Source organism: Medicago sativa, chromosome 7, assembly GCF_051527215.1.
Source record: "Medicago sativa cultivar Bolivia chromosome 7, Bolivia_mono, whole genome shotgun sequence".
Taxonomy (NCBI): Eukaryota; Viridiplantae; Streptophyta; class Magnoliopsida; order Fabales; family Fabaceae; genus Medicago; species Medicago sativa.
In genome coordinates this window covers 35850926-35874622 of record NC_140755.1, presented here as the reverse complement: position 1 = coordinate 35874622, position 23697 = coordinate 35850926, and the positions used below count along the sequence as shown (strand labels likewise).

At 35.4% G+C, this 23697-nt stretch overlaps 2 protein-coding genes across 2 annotated transcripts; one reads left to right on the top strand and one right to left on the bottom strand.

Moving 5' to 3' along the window:
- Positions 1 to 3923: 3923 nt before the first annotated feature.
- MDAR4 (monodehydroascorbate reductase 4) lies at positions 3924 to 10159 on the bottom strand. The gene is made up of 7 exons (XM_085730590.1): positions 10002 to 10159; positions 8486 to 8537; positions 7859 to 7939; positions 6596 to 6714; positions 6007 to 6226; positions 5737 to 5855; positions 3924 to 4869 (listed from the first exon to the last, which is right to left on the bottom strand). The coding sequence occupies exons 1-7, from the start codon at positions 10119 to 10121 to the stop codon at positions 4129 to 4131; spliced, it is 1452 nt and encodes a 483-aa protein (XP_085586716.1). The 5' UTR covers positions 10122 to 10159; the 3' UTR covers positions 3924 to 4128.
- A 10328-nt stretch (positions 10160 to 20487) lies between these two features.
- On the top strand, positions 20488 to 22490 carry LOC146905939 (uncharacterized). The gene is made up of 3 exons (XM_085728684.1): positions 20488 to 21066; positions 21157 to 21653; positions 21887 to 22490. The coding sequence occupies exons 1-3, from the start codon at positions 20488 to 20490 to the stop codon at positions 22488 to 22490; spliced, it is 1680 nt and encodes a 559-aa protein (XP_085584810.1).
- The last annotated feature ends 1207 nt before the right edge of the window (positions 22491 to 23697 follow it).

The window sequence follows — 23697 nt, the reverse complement described above, 5'->3', positions numbered from 1 at the left end:
TTCAAATGCTCGTTCGTACACGCTAAGGAATGGATATGGATTTCAAGGATGCATTTGTTATTATTTTAGACAAAAGGTGTTGTATCGTTTTATATGAACGTGTATTGATGTATAATATTCATTCGAAGTTTTTATGTTGTAATTTTAATGTATCCAATACTAAAAATAACGCACGTGCTAAACTTTCTAAATACGTTTAGTATGGGTGTTACACTACACCATACATCTTCAATACGAGACATCTCCCGCTTCCTCGAAGATCTACTTGTTCCCAATCACCCTTGGCTTTTAGAGTAATCCACAAGTATACACCTCAACCCCTTCAGCCGTCGGAATGTCTTCCGCCTTCTCGAAGGGTCCTTGCAGTCCAACTACGCTAGGAGTTTTAGGTAGTTCCACAAGCATTCACCATACCTCTTCAATACGAGACATCTCCCGCTTCCTTGAAGATCACCTTGCATCCAATCACCCTTGGACTTTTAGGGTAATTCCACAAGTCGTGATATACATTCTTCAACCTCCGGAATGCCTTCCGTCTTCATGAAGAAATCCCATTCTCACCATAGAGCATAGCACCCAAGGTCCTCCATAGTCGTATCATTCCCGGTGTGTTCAACTCCACCTAAACCTGAGCTTCCAACCTCTCAACTAGCAAATGAGTACATCCTATTATGTCTTCCACCTTGAAACTCCACCTCAACAAGTAGATCATGAGTATTCTTACCACCGCCTCTCCAGGTTGATCATGAGTATTCTTACCACCGCCTTTCCAGGCTGATGTTGAGTGTTTAACGTCTCTCCAAATGATCACCGCTCCACTAGGCATCACTCCCAAGGTGAGACATATCACCTTCTTCATCCTCCAAACAACACCACACCATCAGAGCACCTGCATCCTCAAGACGCACCTCAATGTTCTCCAAATCACCAATGATTTTGTTGAACTCTGTAAGTAGCTCCATGATGGCCTTTGACTCCGCCATCCTGAATGAGTAAAGTTGTTGCTTTAGGAATTGCCGATGAGCCAAAGACTTTGTCATATACAAAGATTCCAACTTTGCCCACATCGATGCCGCAGTTGGTTCCTTTGCTACTTCTCTCAAAACTTTATGTCCGAGGCACAAGACAATGGCACTCCTGGCCTTGTCCACCATCTCGATCTTCTCCGCTCGTGACATGGTGACCGGTAACACACCTTCACCCTTCAAAGCTTTCTCACACTTTTGTTGCATTAACACCGCTTCCATCTTTACCTTCCACAACCCAAAATCGTTATCTCCGGTAAACTTCTCAATATCCCACTTCGAACCCATGATACTTGATTATCCTTTGACCCTTGCCCCACGGTGGGCGCCAATTGTTGCGAATTCGATGAGAAAACACACCAATAACAAACTTGATGCTTGGAGCAAGGGATAATTAAGAAACCAATATCAAAGTGAATTAAAATTAAACAAGCAAAAGTAGAAAAACAGCGAGAGAGAAAAAAAGAGAGAACACAAAAGAATTTGTTGACCCAGTTCGGTCCAAATTGACCTAGTCTGGGGGAGAGAGCAGCCCTCCGTTCCACTATATGATGAGTAACGTTACAAAGAGGTATTGAGTTACAAGAATCAGTCTCCCGCCTAATTCTACCCAAATCCCAGCCTCTTCCCGTAACTAAGAGACTCAATCCTAATAGTGTTTTCCAAGGTGAATCAACCTTTAAACCCTAGTTTGTTGCCAAGAGACAAACTCTATACAAACCCTAGTTTGATTTCTAAACCCTTGTTTCAGCCCCCTCTATCTCCCGGTTTACACTGATACAATGCCTATATTTATAGTAAAAGTAACTCCCATAAAATTGTAGCAAATCTGGCCCAAAAAATACGTTTCCAAAAAATCCTGCACGCGAAATCGGGCCCCGATTTCCAAAATCAGCCGCCGATTTTGCACTTCTAGCAAACATCAATTTTGGCCTCCAAACTCCAATTTTGAGTCACTTTCACAACATAATATTTTATAATTTTAAAAATTTAAAAGTTTAAGCATGATAAAATAAATTTGAAATTAACAAGACTAAAACTTCGTATTGGAAAATTTATATCGAGGCAAACATGTGATGGACGAATTTACAAGTATACTAAATCAAAACAAGTAATTAAGTAGTAAGTTATCGTCTCCAGAAGGATTGTCATTCAACTTAACAATAAACGGAATTTATTTGAGAAAAAGCACTAAAAGAGTTTAATGGGTTTGCAAGTTTTTAATTGTCTTGAGCAATGCGAGATGAAATTGTTTGATTTAGAAAATTAACGGTGATTAGGGTATCCTTAAATCCCCACCACCTTCTTTGGTGGAATTAACTTGTTGATAATAAGTTCATCATATTCTCAGAATTCACATAACAAACACCCATCTTTCCCCTCAACTCAGGAAAGGTTAAGGGAAAGAGGCGAAAAAGGAAAGAGGACAAGGGAAAAGCAAGTGGTGAAGGATTCAGGAGGAGCTCAAAAAACAGAGAAAAAGAATCCATTAAAGACATCGAGATTATGAGACATGGTAGAAGAAAGGGAGGAGTTTCCCTCTTTAAATAGACTCAGAACCATTCGAATCAATGATCTAGATGGAAGGAAATCCAAAAGTCGTGATCGAACGGTCGGGAAGTAGCCTCGAACAACAAAGTGCACTCAAGTAGAGCGTGTGTGGGACACTTCCCCCAATACATGTATGATCCATGAACCTAACACGTTGAAACCAAAACTGAACAGCCATCGCATCCAAAACATTTCAGTTCAAAGCATTGAATGCAACTACTCCCACTCACTGACCCAGGGCGTAGTCGTTTCACGCACGGCACGAAGCAAAATTCCCCAGACTGCAAAGGACGCCTAGCTATCCGAGAGCACCGTAATGAAAACGTCTCACATTGTTAATCCATTGTGCCATAAAGGCATCAACGGCTAGGCGACAATTGTTTTGAACCATCTAGAAGGTCAATCCAACGATGACACATGGACTAAACATACACCGCCTTAAGGCTGAACGCCTGAAGGGACACGCCAACATCAGTGCACCGCATCACATTAGAACACGCCTCCGCGTGACAATCACCATACACGTGACCGCTCCCCAGTCACATGCCGCAATACCTGGAGGCATTTATTCTCACATGCGCCTATATAAGGGTGACTTACCTTCACCCTCAAGGTATGATTCACTTTTCCCAAACTTTTTACACATTCTTCTCTCATTTCCAATACTGACTTGAGCGTTGTAATGCTAACGTGCCTGCATACACCTTTCGTCCCACCGCGAAGACTCAACGTCACCGTACCGGAGAATCTTCTCCCACCGTTGCCTCTCATCCATCTTCACCGGACAGATAAGTTACCAAACTTATAATCTAGGCCGTTTGATCTTGATCCAAACAAACTCCTAACGTGCCAACTACTTGATTCCTTGACTGCAAGGAGTAGAAATCAAACATTGATATCATTTTGATTGACTCTGGTAGTGTGCTTGCTTTGTACGTACAATCCAGCCTGAAAGTATACCCCAAAGTTTCTTAATATATAATAGTAAATTTTGTTCCTGGTGGAGATATCATTGGTGAAGGACGACCTCTTGGAGGGAGAACGTGATATCCTAAAATAAAGCAAGAACAAAGGGTACTCCATATATGAATGAAAATAAAGTCATTATTCAACACCATAATTTATCTTTAAAAACGAGTTAAGATGATTTCATATGAAACGGTCATGTTAAAATGAAACTAAATCTAGTTATTTGTCATTTTGGTTCAAGACCATTAATTATTTAATTTATTTTAAAAATTAAAAATAAAAACAGCTGACATCTTCTCGTATGAGACAAGTCATGTTAGAATGAAACATCATATGAGATGTAAAAGAGATTATAATATGGACTGAAAACATGACTTGTTTTGCTATGAACTCGTGGGAATAGCTTCTGAATGATGGTAATTTGTATTTTTCTTTTGATTTTAGTACAACAATCTTGTATATGAACAATGCAACTGAAGAATTGTAATCCAGTGAATTGGATAGGATACAATATTGCAGCATGTAAATCTGTCTAAAGTCTGTTGAAGCCCTTAACCACAAATCGGTAACCTTCTCAGAAGTTTCACCATCTGCGGCGCTTTTTTCCATAATAATATGCAAATGCGGCTATTGATGCAGCAAGAACGACCCCAGCTGTAGCATGCCAAGCATATAATGGTCTTTCCAAAAGTAAAACGGAAGTGCTGCTGCTAACCTCAATTGGTGGTGGTGATGCCACTGGTTTCTGACTAACTGTAACTGCAAACGCCAAACCTTGCCTCTCCAACTCAGCCAAGTCTTCAATTGCTGGCCTTAACCTAGTGACCTTGGCTATGGCTTCATACTCTTCTTTAGTTCCACCTTCAAGGAAAGCTCCAACAACATGACCCTTGTTTACCCAATATGCTCCAAATGTGCTACCTGCAGCTGAGAGATCTCCATAATAGACAACTTCCCCAACATTATCACCAAAAAACTGCCAAGACAGAGTGAAGACTCTGGAGTAGAAAAAAGGAATGTAATCAAATTCGCCTGTTTTTTCCGGTTCCATTATGGCAGAAACAGCATGTTTTGCAGATTTTCTTGCTGAATCAACATGCTCAAGCCTGCGCATTTCACCAAATGCTTTGACTGGAAATGCTGCAACATCTCCAATAGCATAGACTGAGCTGTTGCTTGATTGAAACATTCCATTTACTTTGATTCCACCTTTCTCCAAAGTAAGTTGACCTTCAAACAGACCTGTATTTGGTCGTATTCCAATTCCCACTACAACCATGTCCACAGATATCTTTGTTCCGGTTTTAAGATTAACAGCTGTAACCTGCAAAACAAATCAACTAAAGTTATAGCTTGATTTTATCAAAGGAATGATGTTGAGGATATCCATAAGGTTGGTTATCATGAACCAGGAAATTTTACTTCCAAGGGATATGTAAGAAGCCATTATCCACTGGTTTAGAAATTACAAAATCATTACAGCAGATTCCTCTAATTATCTCATTTTGAATATAAAAAGATTTTGAAATTTAAACCACCGATACCACTGAAAAGTTCTGATCATAACAAAAGGCTTTTATTCTAGGTGGGGTCACCAACACCTATCATGTAATACTATTATGTACTATTACAGACCAAATTTTTTTGAAATGCCATTAAGGTGAAAGTCTTTTCAATTGTTTCTCTTAGACTTTGTTTAGGAGTTAGGCTGGAAGGTAGGGAGAGGATAGGAAGGAAATTGGAGAAAATTCTTGACCTTATTTAGAAGAGTTTTTTTGGAGAAGCTGAGAGCAAAATATCAAATACTGTATTTGATTTAAGAGTATTAAAGCGATACGGGAATGATTTGAAAATTTATTCAAAACAGTACAAAGTCCTCCTTCAATGCATATTTTAAGTTCTACCAGGGTTTTCGTCCAATGAAGAGAAAAAAAAAAAACCTCCATACAAGGTGGGTGATTACTCTCTTATTTATTCCCTTCCCTTTCCTCCTTCATTTATCCTCAAAACCCTCTTCTCAGTTCCCCTCCAAACCCCTTAACAAAGTCTTAGAGTTTTCCTTTGTCTAGTTATCAAGCTATACTCAAAGTTACCAATGCTGATTATTATGGTACAGCCTCTATTGGTCTTCTCCTTATACGACCAAATATTCCTAGAGGATAAATTTCCAACAAAAAAAAAATTGATGTACCTTTCCGTTGTCGTCAAAATCAAATGATGATAAAACAGTTCCCTTAACGAAATTTACTCCTCTTGATTTATAATATTCTTCATAGTAGCTTGCAATCTTTGGGGTCAGCAATCGAGCCACTGTAAAATAAATCCAATATATAAAATACCCATCAGTCTTTGAGGTTGTTTGTTATCCATAAGAGCAACAAGCGGTTTGTTATTTAGATCAACACACGAATAAACATTGATCCCATATACACAGACAATAAAATTCAAATTGAATGCTTACTGCAATGTTCTTCTGGGAAGACCATTGTTACACTGATTTTATTGATCACCAAAGATGCCGCACACTCCATGCCAATGTATCCACCACCAATGACAATGGCATTCCCTCCAGGAGAAGATTGAATAGCACTCACAAGCCTATTTGCATCTGCTATATCCCGTAAGTAACATACATTTTCTGCATCTGATCCATTCACCCCAAATTCTTCAAGCTTCAAAGCCTACACTTGACATTGCACACAAGTTTAATATACTTCTGTAAAGAAAGTTAAGAGTCTACTAAGTAGGTGCGTTGGTGAATTCGTCTTCAATCATTCCCACGTATTATGTTAATAAGGACGGAAAGATTTTTCAGTGTCAATATGATGTTCCTACGGCCTAATAGTTTCATGTATTTTAAGGGCAATAATATTAAATTACAAAAATTAAAAACCAATAAAAAAGAACGTTACAAGAGATATCATGGAAACTACCAAAGGTTCTTTCATTTTTTTTATTTTTTTAAATCATGACATGTATGCAATAAATATAACAAGATAAACTGATTCTTGAAAGCAGGAAAACTCAAACTGAAAGATTAGTTTTAATACCCGAGCACCAGTGGCAACAATGAGAACTTTGTAACTTATGGTTTCCCCGGTTGTTGTTAATAGTGTTTTACGTTTCACATCAGCAGACTTAACTCCAGTTCCAAGAACTAACTCAACTCCTGAAAAGGAAATAACAATTGCAAGAATTAGATATTCAGCATATGACCCTCCTTTGAATTACAATATAAAAAAATTGAACAAAGACGAATGATAATTTTTTAATAGAAATGAGTATCGTTGACTGATGAAAATTGCTACAAACCCGGTATTTCATAAAAAATAATAAGGAAAATCTCCCAAGTATACAGCTCAAACTCGGAGAATTTCGAGGGTCTGCAACCTCCATGCCACAAAGCCCCAAACTCTTCTCAATAACTTGCTATCCTCCCTCTCAACACCTCTTCTTGTCTACATTTCTCTGATTATCCCAACCCCCACCTAACTACTAACTAACCAAGAGGATTGCCTATATTTACCTATTTACCTATCAAAAACATTTACATATTTAAAACAAAAAATTACTTCCTGGAAGCATACATGAATATTATTACCAATTGGGATGAACAAAAATCATCAGCCAATGCATTTAATTTAGCTCTTCTTACATTTGACTTTCAAGCTTCATCTAATTATTGAAGAAAGAAAAATAGAAAATTTATTGTAGAAAGTCTTCAAATCAGTTTTACATAGATAAGGCTGCCACCTGAAATAAACTACGCATGAAAGAGAACAGAAAATAACTGATAAAACATGGCTGTATATGATGTTCAGAAGTAACTACAGCTTCTGCCATTAAATGTCGATATATATTACTGTCTAACACTGAATTACTCCTCGGCTAAACCACCTCACTGGATGCAACTAGAGATGATCAAACAAGATAATAAATTTTAAACGTGTTGCCGGCTACATCGTATGCCTTTATTCATTAATTTTCACCAACCACCGTAGTTATCTAAGGGATTAAGCATAAAAAAAAAAAAAAACTATTTAACACATTTTTAGGTACTTAGTACAACAGTTTAACCTGAAAATCAGTAAAACAATTTTCCAATGATGTTTCAATCGAAAATAATTAATTTCGGTGGACCACAGAATCTAAATAGGATCATGTATCAAGTATTGAACCGGATCTAAGCCAGATAACAAATAAAACAGCCAACAAAAGCAATTAATATGTTTTAACCAAAGGGCGAAAATAGAGTAGGCTAACTAAATTAATTCATGGAAATATCAACTTGTGACGTAAAATAGTATAATTACCATGTTCTCTATACCATTTGGGAGTTAGCCTTTCCTCATTTGCGCCAACACATGTATGAAAGGATGGAAGCCGAGCAGCAGCTGTAGGTTACAGATTTATTTCAGCAACCAGAAATTCTACAAACTTTCTATTTTAGAGACAATAAGGAGGAATGAACGGAAAGGTGAAAATTCTATATTTGAACAACGAGGAAATAAAGCAATAAATCCTCCTAATTCAACTACAATCCTAAGCTACCAGTTAAATCTTTCAAATTTACAACATAATCATTATCAATTAATCACCCTGGTTTACTTCTTCATCAATAAATAACACTCCACCCAAAGAGCCAAAACAACCAAATATCAAGAGCCCCACATTGAAGTTTATATATTAGTCTCCCCAACAACATACAAAATTACCCCCCAACTAAGTAATATAGCTTGTCATTATATTCAAATTTTACAAGTCAATGAAGTTAAGATGGCCATATAACCAAAGAGCAAAATTCAATTCGACCCAATTCCAAATTAAAGAATTGGATTGTTCATTGTACAGAATAAATAACATAAAAGAATTGGATTGGTCAAAGAGAGTAATTTTATCAACCAACCACTCAAAATAACCAGTTGTGGAATGGTTCATACCTTCTGGAAGCAAATATCCTTTGCTTAATGCAGGTCTTTCATAAGGAGCTACCTGAGATAAACATTTATCAACATTTATATATTTACCATTACAAAACAAAGAAGATAAAATGTCTATACAGCATAAACACTTCAGATCAGAGGTGTCCGGTGTCTGACATGTGGTTACATCCAATCAGTGCTGTAATCAGGAATCAAAATTCAAGGGGACCATAAACAAAAATCTAATATTTATATCATATATTTTGTTTGCTTCGGAATAAAACAACAGTTTGCCATAGTAATTTGGTGGTTTTTTTAGGCCCTTTCTATGTTCAGTACAAAAAAGACTCAAAAGTCATATTCTACCACTCCAAATCTCAAATTTCATCTCTCATTAGCCTAACTAGCTAGTCGTCATCACTAATCCACAGCTTCTGTCACACATCACACTCGCGCATCAGACCTTCCCTAACTACTATTTTTACGCAAAAATATTTGTCATTAACCAATCCAATCACAGAGCCATAAAGTAATTGACTATATAACTCTAAAAATAAGTTATAAATCTTCAGGGGAACCATAACACCTGCCTGCCCCTCATGCCCCTCAGACCCTGCATTCAATCACTTTTATATTCTTAAATTTTAATATTAATACTTACGTGTTAATATCCGTGTTGTGTTCAGAGTTAGGTTTGGGCTTGATAGTAAAAGCGACAACAACACTAAAACATAAAGGAGCTACCTGGGATAAACATTTGCCAACCTTACAACCCAGGACATAAAATATCTACATATAGCCTTGACACTTCATATCGAATGCGTGTCCAATGTCAAACATGTGCCGGTGTGAGACATGTGATTATTGGGACAAACCCAAGTTTCACATAGAAAAGATAAGACTCCTGATAAGAGTGACATCTCTCACCTTACAAGCAAGTTTTGTAAGGATGAGTCAAGCCCAACATAAAAACCACCATTTCTATACATGCACCAAGTCCAATGGTGTTGGACGTGAGGAGGTGTATTAGGGACTCTTATTTTCATAAATTATTATCGATATCTAACAACCTAACAAGCATAGACACTCATCACATTAGGCGTGTCCCAGGATCGGATACGTCTGGTGTCCGACACCGACACGATTCCATTGAATTATCTCACTTTCTCAAATTATTATCAGTGTAGACGACTTGACTTGTTTGTGTCCAGTGTCCATGTGTTACGGTGTTATTATCAGGGTTTTGTCCAGAGTCTAGGTTTGTCCTTGATGCCTTATTCTCTTTAGTCTCTAAAACATTGTCACTTCTCATCGAAGGCATATCCGGTGTCTCACTCACCATACACAATTAATTCATTCTTTTAGATTATTACCGGTATCCACGTGTCAGTGTTGTATCCGATGTCTGTGTCCGTTATTCACAGCTTATACCAGCTCTGACTTAAGAGCATCAATAAAACTAAAACAGAAATAAACAGTTCCCAATACACAACATTCAAAAAAAAAAAAAAAATATTTTAAAAAAAAAACTTACTGATTCATCAGAAATGATACAAAGTTCACCATTGGAAACACCACGTTTAACAAATTCAAGAGCAGCATAACCAGCTGATACACCACCACCAAGAATCACGTAAACGAACGCTCTTCCCATTTTCTTCGTTCGTTATTCCTTCACATACACAACATAACAAAGCAAAACAAAACAAAAAGCCTTATCTATATATTATCGTGAATTCGAAATTAAGGGTGATGAATTTTTTGGGAGCGAGTGGTTTCGTATAAGGAAGGAAAATCCAAAAAATGTGAAGATCACAGAATGGGTCCATTGTTGTGATGTCAATGACGAAGACGGCGGTAAGATTGGATGTATTTTACTTTTATACCCTTCAGACGAGATTATCTGTGTTTTGGTTTAGTTTATCCCATTCGATGTGTACCACGTGGTGTGATTAATCTGTTATCCATGGGTCCCATTGTAGTATTTTATTAAGATTTACTTGTCTTAAAAATCACTCAAAACTAATTGAATAAAATCATAAATAAACTCTTAAATTTGGATTCAATGAATGCAATAGTGATAAATTTATTCGTGGAGAGTTTTTTTTTTAAGAATTTGTGGAGAGTTTTGTCATTTGTAGTTCATAGAGGAATAGAGGATACCAGATTTAAAATAAAAAGTATATAAAATGTGATTTTTAGATGTTTAATTATTTTATTTTGGTAATGGTTTAAAATAAAATGTATTTTGTTTTAGTCCCTATGTAGAAAGTAAATTTTATGATTTTTTTAAGGGAAGAAAAACAAGTAAAATTTGTATTTAAAATAACATTTTATACTTTTCGGACTGGTTGGATGTCCAATCCAACTACGGATGAGTACGAACTGAATCTATTAAGCAGGAGACATCATATGATGGATGCGTCTTAAAATCTACCGGGTTTCGACATGGGTAGAGAGTTCCTCACATTAGTTCGGGAGTTACTCAAGCCAGTACAGACCGAGGGCTCCTCAGCACCCCGAGGGTTACTTGTAACAGTCTGTTTTTCACTAGAATTACTTTAATTATTTATTATATGTGTTTGTGTGTGATTAATTATCCTTGTGTGTATTTTATTGGGATTAGTGATTTTTTTTGCGTAGAAGGGTGTTTTAGTCATTTTAAGACTAAGGGGTATTTTGGTCATTTAGCGAGTAAGGGTAAATTAGTCATTTTTATTAAGATGGTTATTTTTGTCGTTTTAGTGAGAATGATTATTTTTACTAAGTTACTAGTGAGTTTGATTAATTATTTAAAGATAGTAATTATTCGATGTTTTAACAGTTTAAGTGAGTAGTAACTTTTGAGAATTAGTTAGGAAGAATATTAAGCTCATTATGACAATTAGAAACAAAGTCCAATTAAGAGGTGACTATACAAGCATAACTTTTAAGAGAAAAATAGGTTTTCCCATTCATTTTTCATTTCACAAACATAAGAGGTAGAGAGAAAGTAGATCACAAGAGGAAAGAAGAGAAAAATAGAGAAAGAAGAGGATAAAGTTTGAAGAAGGAGGAAAGCTTGAGCTAGAGGGAGATTGAAGCCCAAGTTATAAGAAATTGAAGTTATAGGTAAGGGGGATAGATCTTTTCCATCAATTAAGCTAGAATTTTCAATTTTCACTTTTGGGTCATAAGTACTTTTGTAGAACTTATGATTTTTGTGATTTTAAATGTTGATTTCCGTGCTCATGTTTGTGTGATAAATTTGGGTATGTCAAATTGGTCATAAACTTGTTGATTATGGTTAAACTTCATGGTGATTATGTGTTAAAGTGGTTATGTTGAACTTTTAGCTTAAAATGATGAAAAGTGATGTTGTTATTGTTGATTGTTGATGAACTCATGAATTTATGCTTAGATTATTGTTGGGTTGTGTTGTTGATGCTAATTCATGTCTTGGGTGTTGATAAATGTGTTGTTGTGGTTGTGTGGTTTTTGTGAAAATGGATAAAATGAATGAATTTTGACGTTGATGATTTTACGTTGATTTTAAGTGAATTCAAGGAATGGTTTTGATGAGTTAGATGGATTAGAAAATTTGTTTTTGGTTGTTATATTTGGATGTGAAATCGGTTGGGAGAAATTGGTTTTTAAGCTAACAACCGTTTTTAAACACTTTTGATAATAAATTATTTTGGTTGGTTTGAATTAAGTTATTTTGGGGTGGGAAACAATGTTTTTCGAGTGTGTATTACTGGTTCAAGAGTTAGGGACAAATCGGTGGAAACGGGATCGAAAATGGATCAAAAATCAGACTTTTTCCCGCGTGCGAAAACACGAAAACGTGCAACTTTGCTGTCAGAGCAAAGTGCACGGTTTGCTTCAGGTATAGCACGACCCGTGCCTAAGTTCCTGGACCGTGCGTTTTGCCCGATGCAAAAGTGCACGATCGTGCACTTTTTGGAAGGTCAGAAAATGTAACGCCCAAATTAAAAGTGTCTAGAATTTTCAACAAGAGCGTTAAAAACTGATTTGGATACATTAATTATACAATACGGAAAATTCAAATACAAACTTGAGTCATATGTTACAATATTATACAAAACCCGTCTAATGAAACTCGTACAACTTAAATACACAAGTTTATATTATAACATAACTTCAAGCTATAAGACAAAAAGCTGGAATCCAAGATAGTACGATCAATCCGTAGCTTTCTCCTTACCTTTGCCACGGGAAACCTGTGAACCTGAACAAAGAAGGAAAGGGATGAGACATAAAACCTTAGTGAGTTCTACCTAACCCTAGGCTATTGGTAACCTCGGGAAACCTATGGTCACCACGTGACTACAATACAACCTGACTGTTGATTATACGTGTGTGGTCATGCTTACCTAGACGGAAGTGCATGCTATAGCCGTCATAGGTTCGTATAGTTCAACAAGGTCTTGCCTATGTATTATGTGTCATGGCGGTCAAGGGAACCTAAGACCGCATTACCAAGATACGATAGACGCATCAAGGCCGAAACATACATATTCATGACACGATCCTAAACCGGACGATCGGGCAAACCTAGATCATTGCCGGCATAACATGTATCTTGCTTAAAGTATAATATACATGTATAACAACATACTCTGATCATGTTCATATATTCGTATACATTCATTATGTTAGAGGTTAGCGTTGAACAACAACATTATCTAAGTTCATTTTACGGAAAGTCCCGGGTGGAGTAGTCGAAAACAATCCCATACATAACCGATAAAAACCTATCTAAGGAAAATATCGAGCTCTCTCAGCAACGTGCGGGCCCCTCTAGCGAAGCTTGTCCCGTTTCCCAACCGGGAAACCGCTTGAGATCCCAACCTAGCATGGATCGCAAGAGACACGACACCTACATTTACATATTCATTCTTAGTGAAAAGATTAAACTAATCGTCTCACGTCTTATCATTAATATATCTCATGACTAACGTTCTAGCTCTCGATAAACTATATTGAGGCTCTAGTTTTTATTCCCTTACTTAATGAATAGTTTGCTACCCGATCGTAAACCTAGCATTTCTCTCACATACCATGCTTCACTAAATTAGTTAAATACTTGCCTCATTTTCAAGGAAAACATTTTAAAAGACTAATCATTGGGTTCTTGGCTTGAGGGGTTTACTTTTGTAAAAAGATTGTACAAAGAAATCCGACCCGAAAGATGCCAGAGCTGCCTGAAGCGAGCAAACAGTGCGTATCCACACTGTCTACTCGCCCAGGCGAGCTGTAGCATGTAGGAGGCGAGTAGTTACTCGCTGTGGCGAGTTGGGGGCGAGCATACCCCCTGTTCTGGTGGTCTCGCTCGCTATGGCGAGTAATAGCTCGCCCCTGCTAGTCATGACAGTCCAGCACCTTCAAAAATGGTATTTTTGACCCAAAAACCTCAAAACCAAGTATCTCCAAGTATAATATGACTCTAAGGATCATAGGAAACCTGTTAAACATTAACTTAGCAAGTATACACAAGTTAAGCAAGCATGGCATGTAAAGGGGTAACAAATTTCTACGTATAAACCCTAAAAGTCTATGTTTTCTTACAAGAGCAAACACACAATCCCATGGGTAAAATATATCTAAGAACTCACCTTAAACAAGCTGAAGATAAGCTTAAAACCCCTAAACCTTGACAGCAAAACTTAAGGAAAGAAATCTCTAGATGAGAGAAACTATGTTGATGAAGTTTCCTTCAAAAATTCCTAGCCAATACTCTTAGTTCCTCTAATCCCTTGCTTGATTCTTGCTAGAAGAAGGATTGAGTGAAGATTAGGTGAAGAGAAGGAGGGAGGGGACCGATTTTTCTAGAGAGAAGGGAGAGCAAAAATTTGGTTCAATCCCTAGAGAGAGAAGGAGAAGAAATTTGGACTCAAAGTCCTTATATACTCCTTCCAAGAACAGTACCATATTACCCTTAGCCTTAAACGCGCGCATTTTAACGTTATCAGGTAAAACATTGTATCATTAATAAGCGGGATATTACAGAAAACATCGTTTTTCGTACTTTTTGGGCTCCATATGCATCCCGGTGAGTTCCTAACACCTAAACCTACTTGAATAGAGTTTAATTAGGTCTATTTGAGTGGATTAATATGGCATAATCTTGAGTGAAAGTATTGGTTTTAAAGCATGTTAAGATGTTTCATAGCACTGCCCAAAGTTGTGCGGTTAACTACTCCACTGTAGAAAACTGTTCGAGATTTACATCTTTAAGTATGGTACTAAGACCACTCTTTAATACTGAAACCACTTAAATATGGAAATTGTTACCACTTTGTTATGGTGCTGAGACCACTCAAATATGGTGTTACCACCATTCTAACTTTAACTTTAAGTTCTCCAAAATATCAATATGGCACTACGACCACTCAAATATGGTGATACCATCATTTCGACTTTTTAATTACTCCTCAAGTAGAAAAATATTGAAAGAATATTTATATACTGTAAGATCATTCTTAATATCCGAAGGGATATTATACCGAATAGGTATTAAGGTCTTATAATAACACTCTTTTACACTCATTTCCGAAGGGGCAGAAAAATGGGATGAGGATAAGAATAGCTCGTCAACACAAGCTGGAGGGAGAAGAGAGAAAGAGTTCTCGACAACTCAATAGAAACTCTTTGGTGTGGATAAAAAGGGAACTTATTCATTAATCAGTTCAAAAGGGAACTTATTCATTAATCAGTTCAACAACACTTGTAGATAAAATAAAAAAGTGGAGGAAACGAACTCATTGGATTTGAATGAAGGAAAGATAAGAAACTCAATTGAATTCTTATTCTTATCACAACCGCCATAAGCTAAATTTATGGAAAGTAATATTCACGAATAAAAATAATAATTACTATTATTTTTATCATTATTAAGTATTTAAAACTGAATACCGCAATTTAAACACTATTAGTGTGTGTTCTATTTTATATGGGACCCCACACTGTATTTTTTCATTTCACAGAACATTAGATCAAAATATAATTACTTGGTATTTAATCTTACAATTTTTCTTTCAACATCACACCATTGTTCCAACAGTAGTCAATGTAAAAGTGGTTAATGAGATATATTTTAAAAAATTGATTAACAACATATATTTTTGTTTGAAGTTATGTTACAAAAAAAGATCTCTATGTTTAAAAAGTAAAAAAAACAAAGTTGACAAAAAAGTAACATGCTATTCAGTACAAATACCGATGTCAAAATCATGTCCTATTCTTAATCATGTCGTCTTTTTCACACATTTCTTGGGTGAGAAATACTTGTATGACCATAATCTCAAATAAAAATCATTTGGACGTATACACATAAAAATACATATAATTTCCTTATTTCAAAAATAAATATTATTAATCCTTTTCTATTGTATATTTTTGTTTGTGTTGCCCAAATAATATTTAGGTTATTCACCATGGCAAGAGGTTAGGGAATTCAAAGTGTGGATCAAACGGATCAAATTTTATAATTATATATTTATCAAATTGGAAATTTGAGAAACGTGAGAATCATGTGTATATCCGTTTTTGTTGCTAAAAGAAATGTATACAAGTTTTTTTTTTCTTGGTTTACATATTAAGCTAGATAAAAACTAACATCCTTGAAATGTTTGTGGAGTGTATCTTTATTAATATGCACTTGATATCATCATTTGCATAATTTGCCCAAAAATGATAATGAAAATTTAAAATTTGACAACTGAATAACTTTTTGAAAGACAACATTGACATAGAAGAATAACTTTGGAACAAGGAACAAAGATGACTAAATATTACCAAGTCTGAATTTTTGTTTATCATAATTAAATCAAAAGACTAGAAAATTCAAATCATATTCTCAATTTTGTAGCAAAAGATCAATAAGTCATTCTCACTGAAACTTGTCTTTTTTTTTTTATTTTTTTTACCAAAATTCTCAATGAAACTTGAGTAACCAAAAATTGCAACTACAATAGTAAACTATGAAGCACAAACAGAGACCACAAATACATGTCATGTGTCGTCTCAATCTGAAGTATCATTGCTACATAGATTTAAATCAAATGCAAATAGTTAAGTAACCTTATAAAGGGGACAATTATCTTGAACACGACCAGGATCATTTTATTGTTTGAGACGCATATAAGGTATCTCATTCTCTCCTCTCTTTGTAGTTTTCAACAAACATGCTATTAGTGATCCATAAAATGGCTCCTTCTGCTTCTCACCAAAATCTTTGTAAGAGTGATCATGTGCTGGACCAGAAACATGACTTTTGTTTTTCTCATAAACTTTTGACTTAAAAGTGTTGTTGGTTTCTTCTTTAACCTTGCTTTTCATGAAAATTTTCCACCATGAAATCAGTGAAGTTTTCCTTTTCTTTCCTTTAGCCTCTTGTTTCTTTGCTTCCTTCAAAAGCTAGTGAAAGGAAAAAAAAAACATAAACATAATCATAACCATAACCATAAACAAACAAGATAGAGAACATATGTTGTTGAAAGAAGTAGGTTGTAAATGTAAAAAACGGTATGTTACTGTGAAAAAGGCCAAAACGATAAGACACATGTAGTGTTCGATATCATTTTTTTTTTCATTTTAACATATTGAACAAAAATCACAAAAACGACCATGACAAAACATTTTTACGCTCCTACGAAATATTATTAAGGCCACAACAGATGGTAGGAAACAAACTTATTATCTCATTTTGATTTTTTATGCTCTTTCAAAAAAAACATTACAACCTAAATTTATTACTGATTTAATTTGTTTTTTTTAGAAGAAACACATTAAGTACAAAATTATGAAATTATGAAGAAATAATGAAAAACTAAGTAACTATACGTTATACCAGTTTCCTTAAAGATAACATATGGTTCTAAGATTTACAGTTAAGCATTAACAAATTAAATAACAGTATACATAATAGTATAAATAATTTAATATAATTTATGCAATGTTGTAATTAATTCACACCACGATGACCGCATCCCGTAACACATCATCCATAATAGGCAAAATCACAAAATCCTTAATGCAATGGCGACCTCAACAACGATTTAAAACCATACAACAGAAAATAAAAACAACAATAAAAATGAATGGAGACAAAATTACACTAATATTGTTGATTCGAGCATATATGTTTTGTGCATATTTAGATTGAAGTTTAGCGTGGCAGAATCAAGGCGTGAATCAGTGATATTTGGTAAAAACTGCAATTTAAAACTTTAACAAAATCACAGTTTCATTGTAGTTTTCGTCAAACCCCCAATCACCGCTGCCAATCTAAACTTGCACAAAATCTTCATAAAATAGAATCACACGAACGACATACTTTTGACATAGAAATTACAAACCATATTAACAAGTTAAAAAAAAATCAACTAACAACATTTAAACTCACAGTGTGTTCGACAAAATCACGGTATTACCGTCATTTTGTAAATCTCTAAAGTGCAATATTTGGCAAAAATTTGTTTTATTATATCAAATTCTCTGTGAATCCAAACATATACTAATAATTGTGCTGAGGACTAACAATTGGAAAGAAAATAAAATTAGTACCAGGTAAAACTCCTTTTGTGGATCAAATACATAGTCATCATCATGGCTTCGTTGTGCCAAAGATTTCCTCATCATTATCAACAAATTCCTCATCATTATCAACAAAAACCCCAAGAGAAAATGAAGGTTGAAGGATTATCCAAGTTTGCTAGGAAAAACACTTCTTTATGTTATGATACTCTCATATAAGAAAGTATCTTAATAAGGTACATTACGACATATATGGTTAAAAAAAATATAAAAAAAAAAAATTGCCTTATTGTGAAGGCGCATTAAAACTCTATCAATCAATTAGTAAATCTATTATTAAATTTGATTTATTTATAATATGATGTTTTTTTATCAACTAGTGTCAAAAATATTTTTACAGAAAAAAAAAGTATTTTATTATTTTATTTGCTTCAATATCTATATCTATAATATATATTCTATATAAAGGGAATGCATGGTTTTCGGTTGGCTATTTCAGTTTTGATTATTCCCTTAAACAAATTTGCATATATTGTTGGTGACATTCAAAATGATAAGAAATTATGTTATATTTGTTATATTGTTGGTGTCATTAAAAAAATGTAAGTAAGTTTGTTCGTAATTTATACACAATAGTGCGATAAAAGGATCATTATTAATTACGCTGGTATTTATAAAGTGAATACTTGATTTTGAGATGACTTTTTCACTTCCAATTTGCCTTAAGAATGAATGATATATTGTTAGTGTCGTTTATAAAGAATTATTCGTATTATATTTGTTATATTGTTGGTGTCATTAAAAAATATAAGAATTTGTGTTACATTTATTACATTGTTGGTGTCCTTGAAAAAAATATGTTTTTTTTGTTACAATATGAAAGTGCTAAATATTTATTTATACTTGTAATTTTCATCAAAATTAAAATTTCATAATAACTAATGTTCATAATTATACACATTAGTGCAATAAAAAGAGTAGGTAAACGAATACGGAGTGTCTGTCTAAACGTTAGTATCTATAATATTGGTGAATAAAAACTTCTTATTTAGATTTGGTACAATATTAAAACATTTTTTTGGTACTACTCCCTCAGTCCTTTCTTATAAGGCTACTTTACAAAAAGTTTTGTCCCTAAATATAAAATTATCAACAAATTTTTAGATGCATTTATTACTCTTTTTCTAAATACACCCCTCTTTAATATTATCAATATACCTAGAAATATGAAAAGTTAACATTAAATATCTCTATAGATAAAGGGTAATTTGCTAATAGTAACATACGTTTATGAAAAATTTATTACTTTAAACATTTTTCTTAATACCTGCAATTTTTGTAAACTAAACCTATAAAAAGAGAAGGGGGGAGTATTATTATTATTGTATTTATTTATGAATTTCTTTAGTTAACTCGTAAAATGATGTGACAACACATCATTAGATATGTTTATTAAAAAAAAAAACATCATTAGATATGTGTGAAACTTTTTTTTACCTTGATGTTATATATAAACTAAACTCTTAAATAATTATTTAAATGGTAATAAAAAAACTCAAATCATATTTAAATGGTAGCATGGTAACACAATCGCCAATTTTAAGAATATTTAATTTTATGACTAAAAAGAATGAAAATTTTAAATATTATCTTTAGCGAAATAATTATATAATTAAAAATATCTAAATAAAGAATTAAGTATATATCATTTAAAATTATTTTTATTGATTAATCACATCCATTACTCCCAACATTATTAAATTTCTTTTTAGTATATAAATACTAAAGAGCACAAGTTAAGAAAAAATTGAGTTTAAGTGATTAATGAGCATCACCAAATAATGAATTATTCAGGAGAATCTGAGTTTCGATTCCTGAGTGAAATAATTATTGATCAGACTTTACTTGTCTCCCGGCCGAACTACAGATTACCAAAGCAACTTTCCTCTGAAAATCGAAGGATTAACACAAAATAAAATAAAGTGCATAAGTTTAGATATAATATAACACTAAGATAATATATATATATATATATATATATATATATATATACACACACACACACACACAAATGGATTATTTGTATTATTAGAAAAAAGAAGGGCGGCTGAGCTAGGGTTCCGGTAGCTTTCATTTTCCGGCAGCGATTTCACGGACACGGTTCAAATTGAATTCGATTATTGAGTTTCTTCCTTTTGAGAAAGCGCAATCGTGATGATTCCTTCGGGTGTTGCAAAGATAGATTCACGCAATTCTCATTATCAGAAACTCACTGGCTGTTGATTTCTGTATCGCGTTTTTGTCTTTGCCCAACTGCTGCAATTTCTTTTTCTTTCTGTTCTGCATCGTGCATCATCTTCTTCACTGTTTCTGGTTCTTACAATTGGGGTCATGCAACCGCGTTAATTCCTCTGAGCATTACAAAGGTTGAACCACGCGTGCTCCAATAATATAACCGATCTTGGTGGATCGACTCACACATGGCATACGCATGCCAATGGCCGTGTGTGTCTGAGACTACTCCATCTACAACTTTGGTTCGTTCTACACCAATGGTGCAACCTGCTCCAACTCCAACAATGTCTTTCGCAGCAGCTCTTGTAGGGACTATAGTTACGGATGACATTCCTTTCCCTTCTCCTTGCATAAAAGGCGACGCTTTAAGCATCAAGATTTGCCAAGAGGAATACCTTAAGGGTCTGGAAGATTGTAGGAAAGTGTTAAGGGCTCGCTTAACGCTAAACAAAGGGGAAAGACCTTACTCGGCACGTGATCTCAGTTCTAAAATTGGGAAATTTTGGAAGACAACGACAGGTTGGAAAATGGTTCCTTTAGGTAAAAGGTACTATGACTTTCATTACGAATCGGCGGAGGATTTAAAGAAAATATGGACAGTCGGAATGGTAAATCTCAAGCCTGGTTTGTTGAGATTTTCACAATGGACAAAAGATTTTAAGTTTCAGGCGCAGAAACAGACACATGTTTCGCTTTGGATACGTTTGCTGGAGTTACTGCAAGAGTATTGGCGGGAGAGAACCTTGAAGGAAATTGCAAGTGCAGTTGGCACGCCGATTAATATTGATGGACCAACTAGAAATTGTACCTTTTGTCATTAAGCTCACATTTTGGTGGACATTGACTTATCGAAGAAAGCATATGATGAGGTTCTTGTTGAACGTGATGGTTTTGCTTTCATGGTTGAAATACAGTACGAGCGAAGACCTTTATTTTGCCATCATTGTTACTCCATTGGACATAATATCACTACTTGTTGGTGGTTAAATCCACAAGTTGCCAAAGAGAAAGTGAATCGTGGTAAACAACCGGTCAAAGAACATGTTGTTGCGCCCCTGAAAGTCAAGGATATGGGCGCCTCTACTTCGGCCATTGGAGGTAATGGAGCGTGGATTCCGATCAATTCCACAGTTACCACCACTACCAAGACGACAGTCCCAGCTCCTCAGAAAACACATGCTACAACTATTCCAATCAACACTTTTACTCAATCAATTCCGGTTTCTTTACCTGCAGTGCCGGTTTCAGACATATCATCAAACTCGTTCAGTTTTCCGCTTCATAATGTTTTTAACCAGATTGATCGTATTCCGATTGATGATTTAGATATGACTAGACCTGTGTTGAGGAGGTTGTTTCCCTTGTTGAGCACACTGACGTGCAACCCGTAGAAGTGGGGAGGTCTCATCAGACATCGCGGGAGGTGTTGGAGAACCCCAAGATGACTGTTGTTACCAATTCGCCTCTGGATAGTGTGAGACACAATCATGTGAGCCATAGAGAGCTGGAGGAGAGTCCCAACGGTTCTATTGAGCGTATCACACACTCATCCCCTCTTGGGCGTGTGGACATATGACCTAACAGAGCGGAACAGACAACTCAGACATCGCGGGAGGAGTTGGAGCACCCCACGGTTGATGATGTTTCTGAACCGCTTCAGGATGGTCTGGAACATGATCATGTGAGCCCACGGAAGCTGGTGGAGAGTCCCAAGGGTGCTCGTGAGATTGTTACAAGACCATCCAATGATGAGCATAATGACATGAGAGAGGTGTCGGCTGATCATCAGGACCATCAACAGAATTCTGCCTGCCCCATTGATCCTATTGATACACATGACAATTCTGATGGGTCCCTGAATGATACCAATGATGTACTTGCTGGTACAAATACCTTGAAATTACCATTGGAGGCCGACATTGTTGTTGGTGTACAACACACGACACAAGCACAAGAAGAGGTTATTTTGCAAAGACAAGAGGTTCATCCTAGCAAGAATATTCAGCATGGCTTAGATTTGTGGGAACGAGTCCGTGAATATGATGCAAGATCAGCAGCTGAAGCAACTGATGGTTTCATGCCTGTTCTTACAAGAAATAAGAAACAAAAACTTAAGGTTCAACATTTATTATCAAAGTCGTCATCTAAATCTCGTGCACGGGGTGACACTCAACTGTTTGCTCAATGAATCTCCTTTATTGGAATATTAGAGGTATCGGTAACTCTGATACTCGGATTGCTTTAAAAAATTTATATATGTCTCACAAACCTATGCTTTTTTTATTGCGGAACCAATGGTTAATTTTGCACAAATTCCTGCTTGGTATTGGCCGACTATAGGTGTTACGAAGTATTGTATTAATAATAGGGGATGCTTATTGCCTAATCTTTGGGCTCTTTGGGGGAATGAGGTATTGGCTACTGTTGTTTTTGTGTCAGACCAATGCATAGCTTTAGAAATTTCTTGCTATCAATCAATTGTATATATTGCTGCTGTTTATGCTAATAATTATTATTTGAGACGTCGACAACTTTGGGCTGATCTTACTCATCTTCAAGGTTGTTTTCAAGGACCATGGATTTTTATAGGTGATTTTAATGCAGTTTTGGGTGCTCATAAGAAAAGGGGCAGGCACCCTCCACCTAATTTATCTCGTGCATATTTTTTAAATTGGTCAAATGCAAATATTCTACACCACTTGCCAACGTTGGGATCTTTTTTCACTTGGACAAACAACAGATTTGGTGATGAAAATGTCGCTCTTCGACTTGATAGGGAATTTTGTAACGAAGAATGGTTAAACTTTTGGCATAATTCTGCTTGTACAACTTTGGTGCGGCATCAGTCTGATCATAACCCGCTTTTGCTTTCTGTTATTATCTCAGCAGTGAAACACGTCACTCCCTTCAAATTTTTTAAGATGTGGACATCCCATGTCGATTGCCACAAGTTGGTGTTGGATACTTGGTCTCAAGGTGTTAGGGGGCAAGGTATGATGAGGTTTCAGGCTAAGCTTCGTAACTTGAAAAATGCTTTCAATGTTTGGAACCGAACGGTATTTGGAGATGTCGATAGGAAGGTGAGGCTTGTTGTTGACGAAGTGAACAGATTTCAGCATTTAATTGACTCTGAAGGTTTCTCCGATCAGCTCTACATGCAAGATCTTGAGGCACAATTATTATTAACAAAAGCTTTAAATTTTCAGGAACAGTTATGGAAAGAAAAGGCCCGTGATCAAAATTTTGTTTATGGAGACCGTAACACTGCTTATTTCCACAGGGTATCTAAAATCCAGGCAGTAACAAAATCTATTTCTTTTTTACAGGATGGTGACAATGTTATTACTGATCTCACAGAGATAGAAATGCATGTTCTTTCTTATTTTCAGGCAATT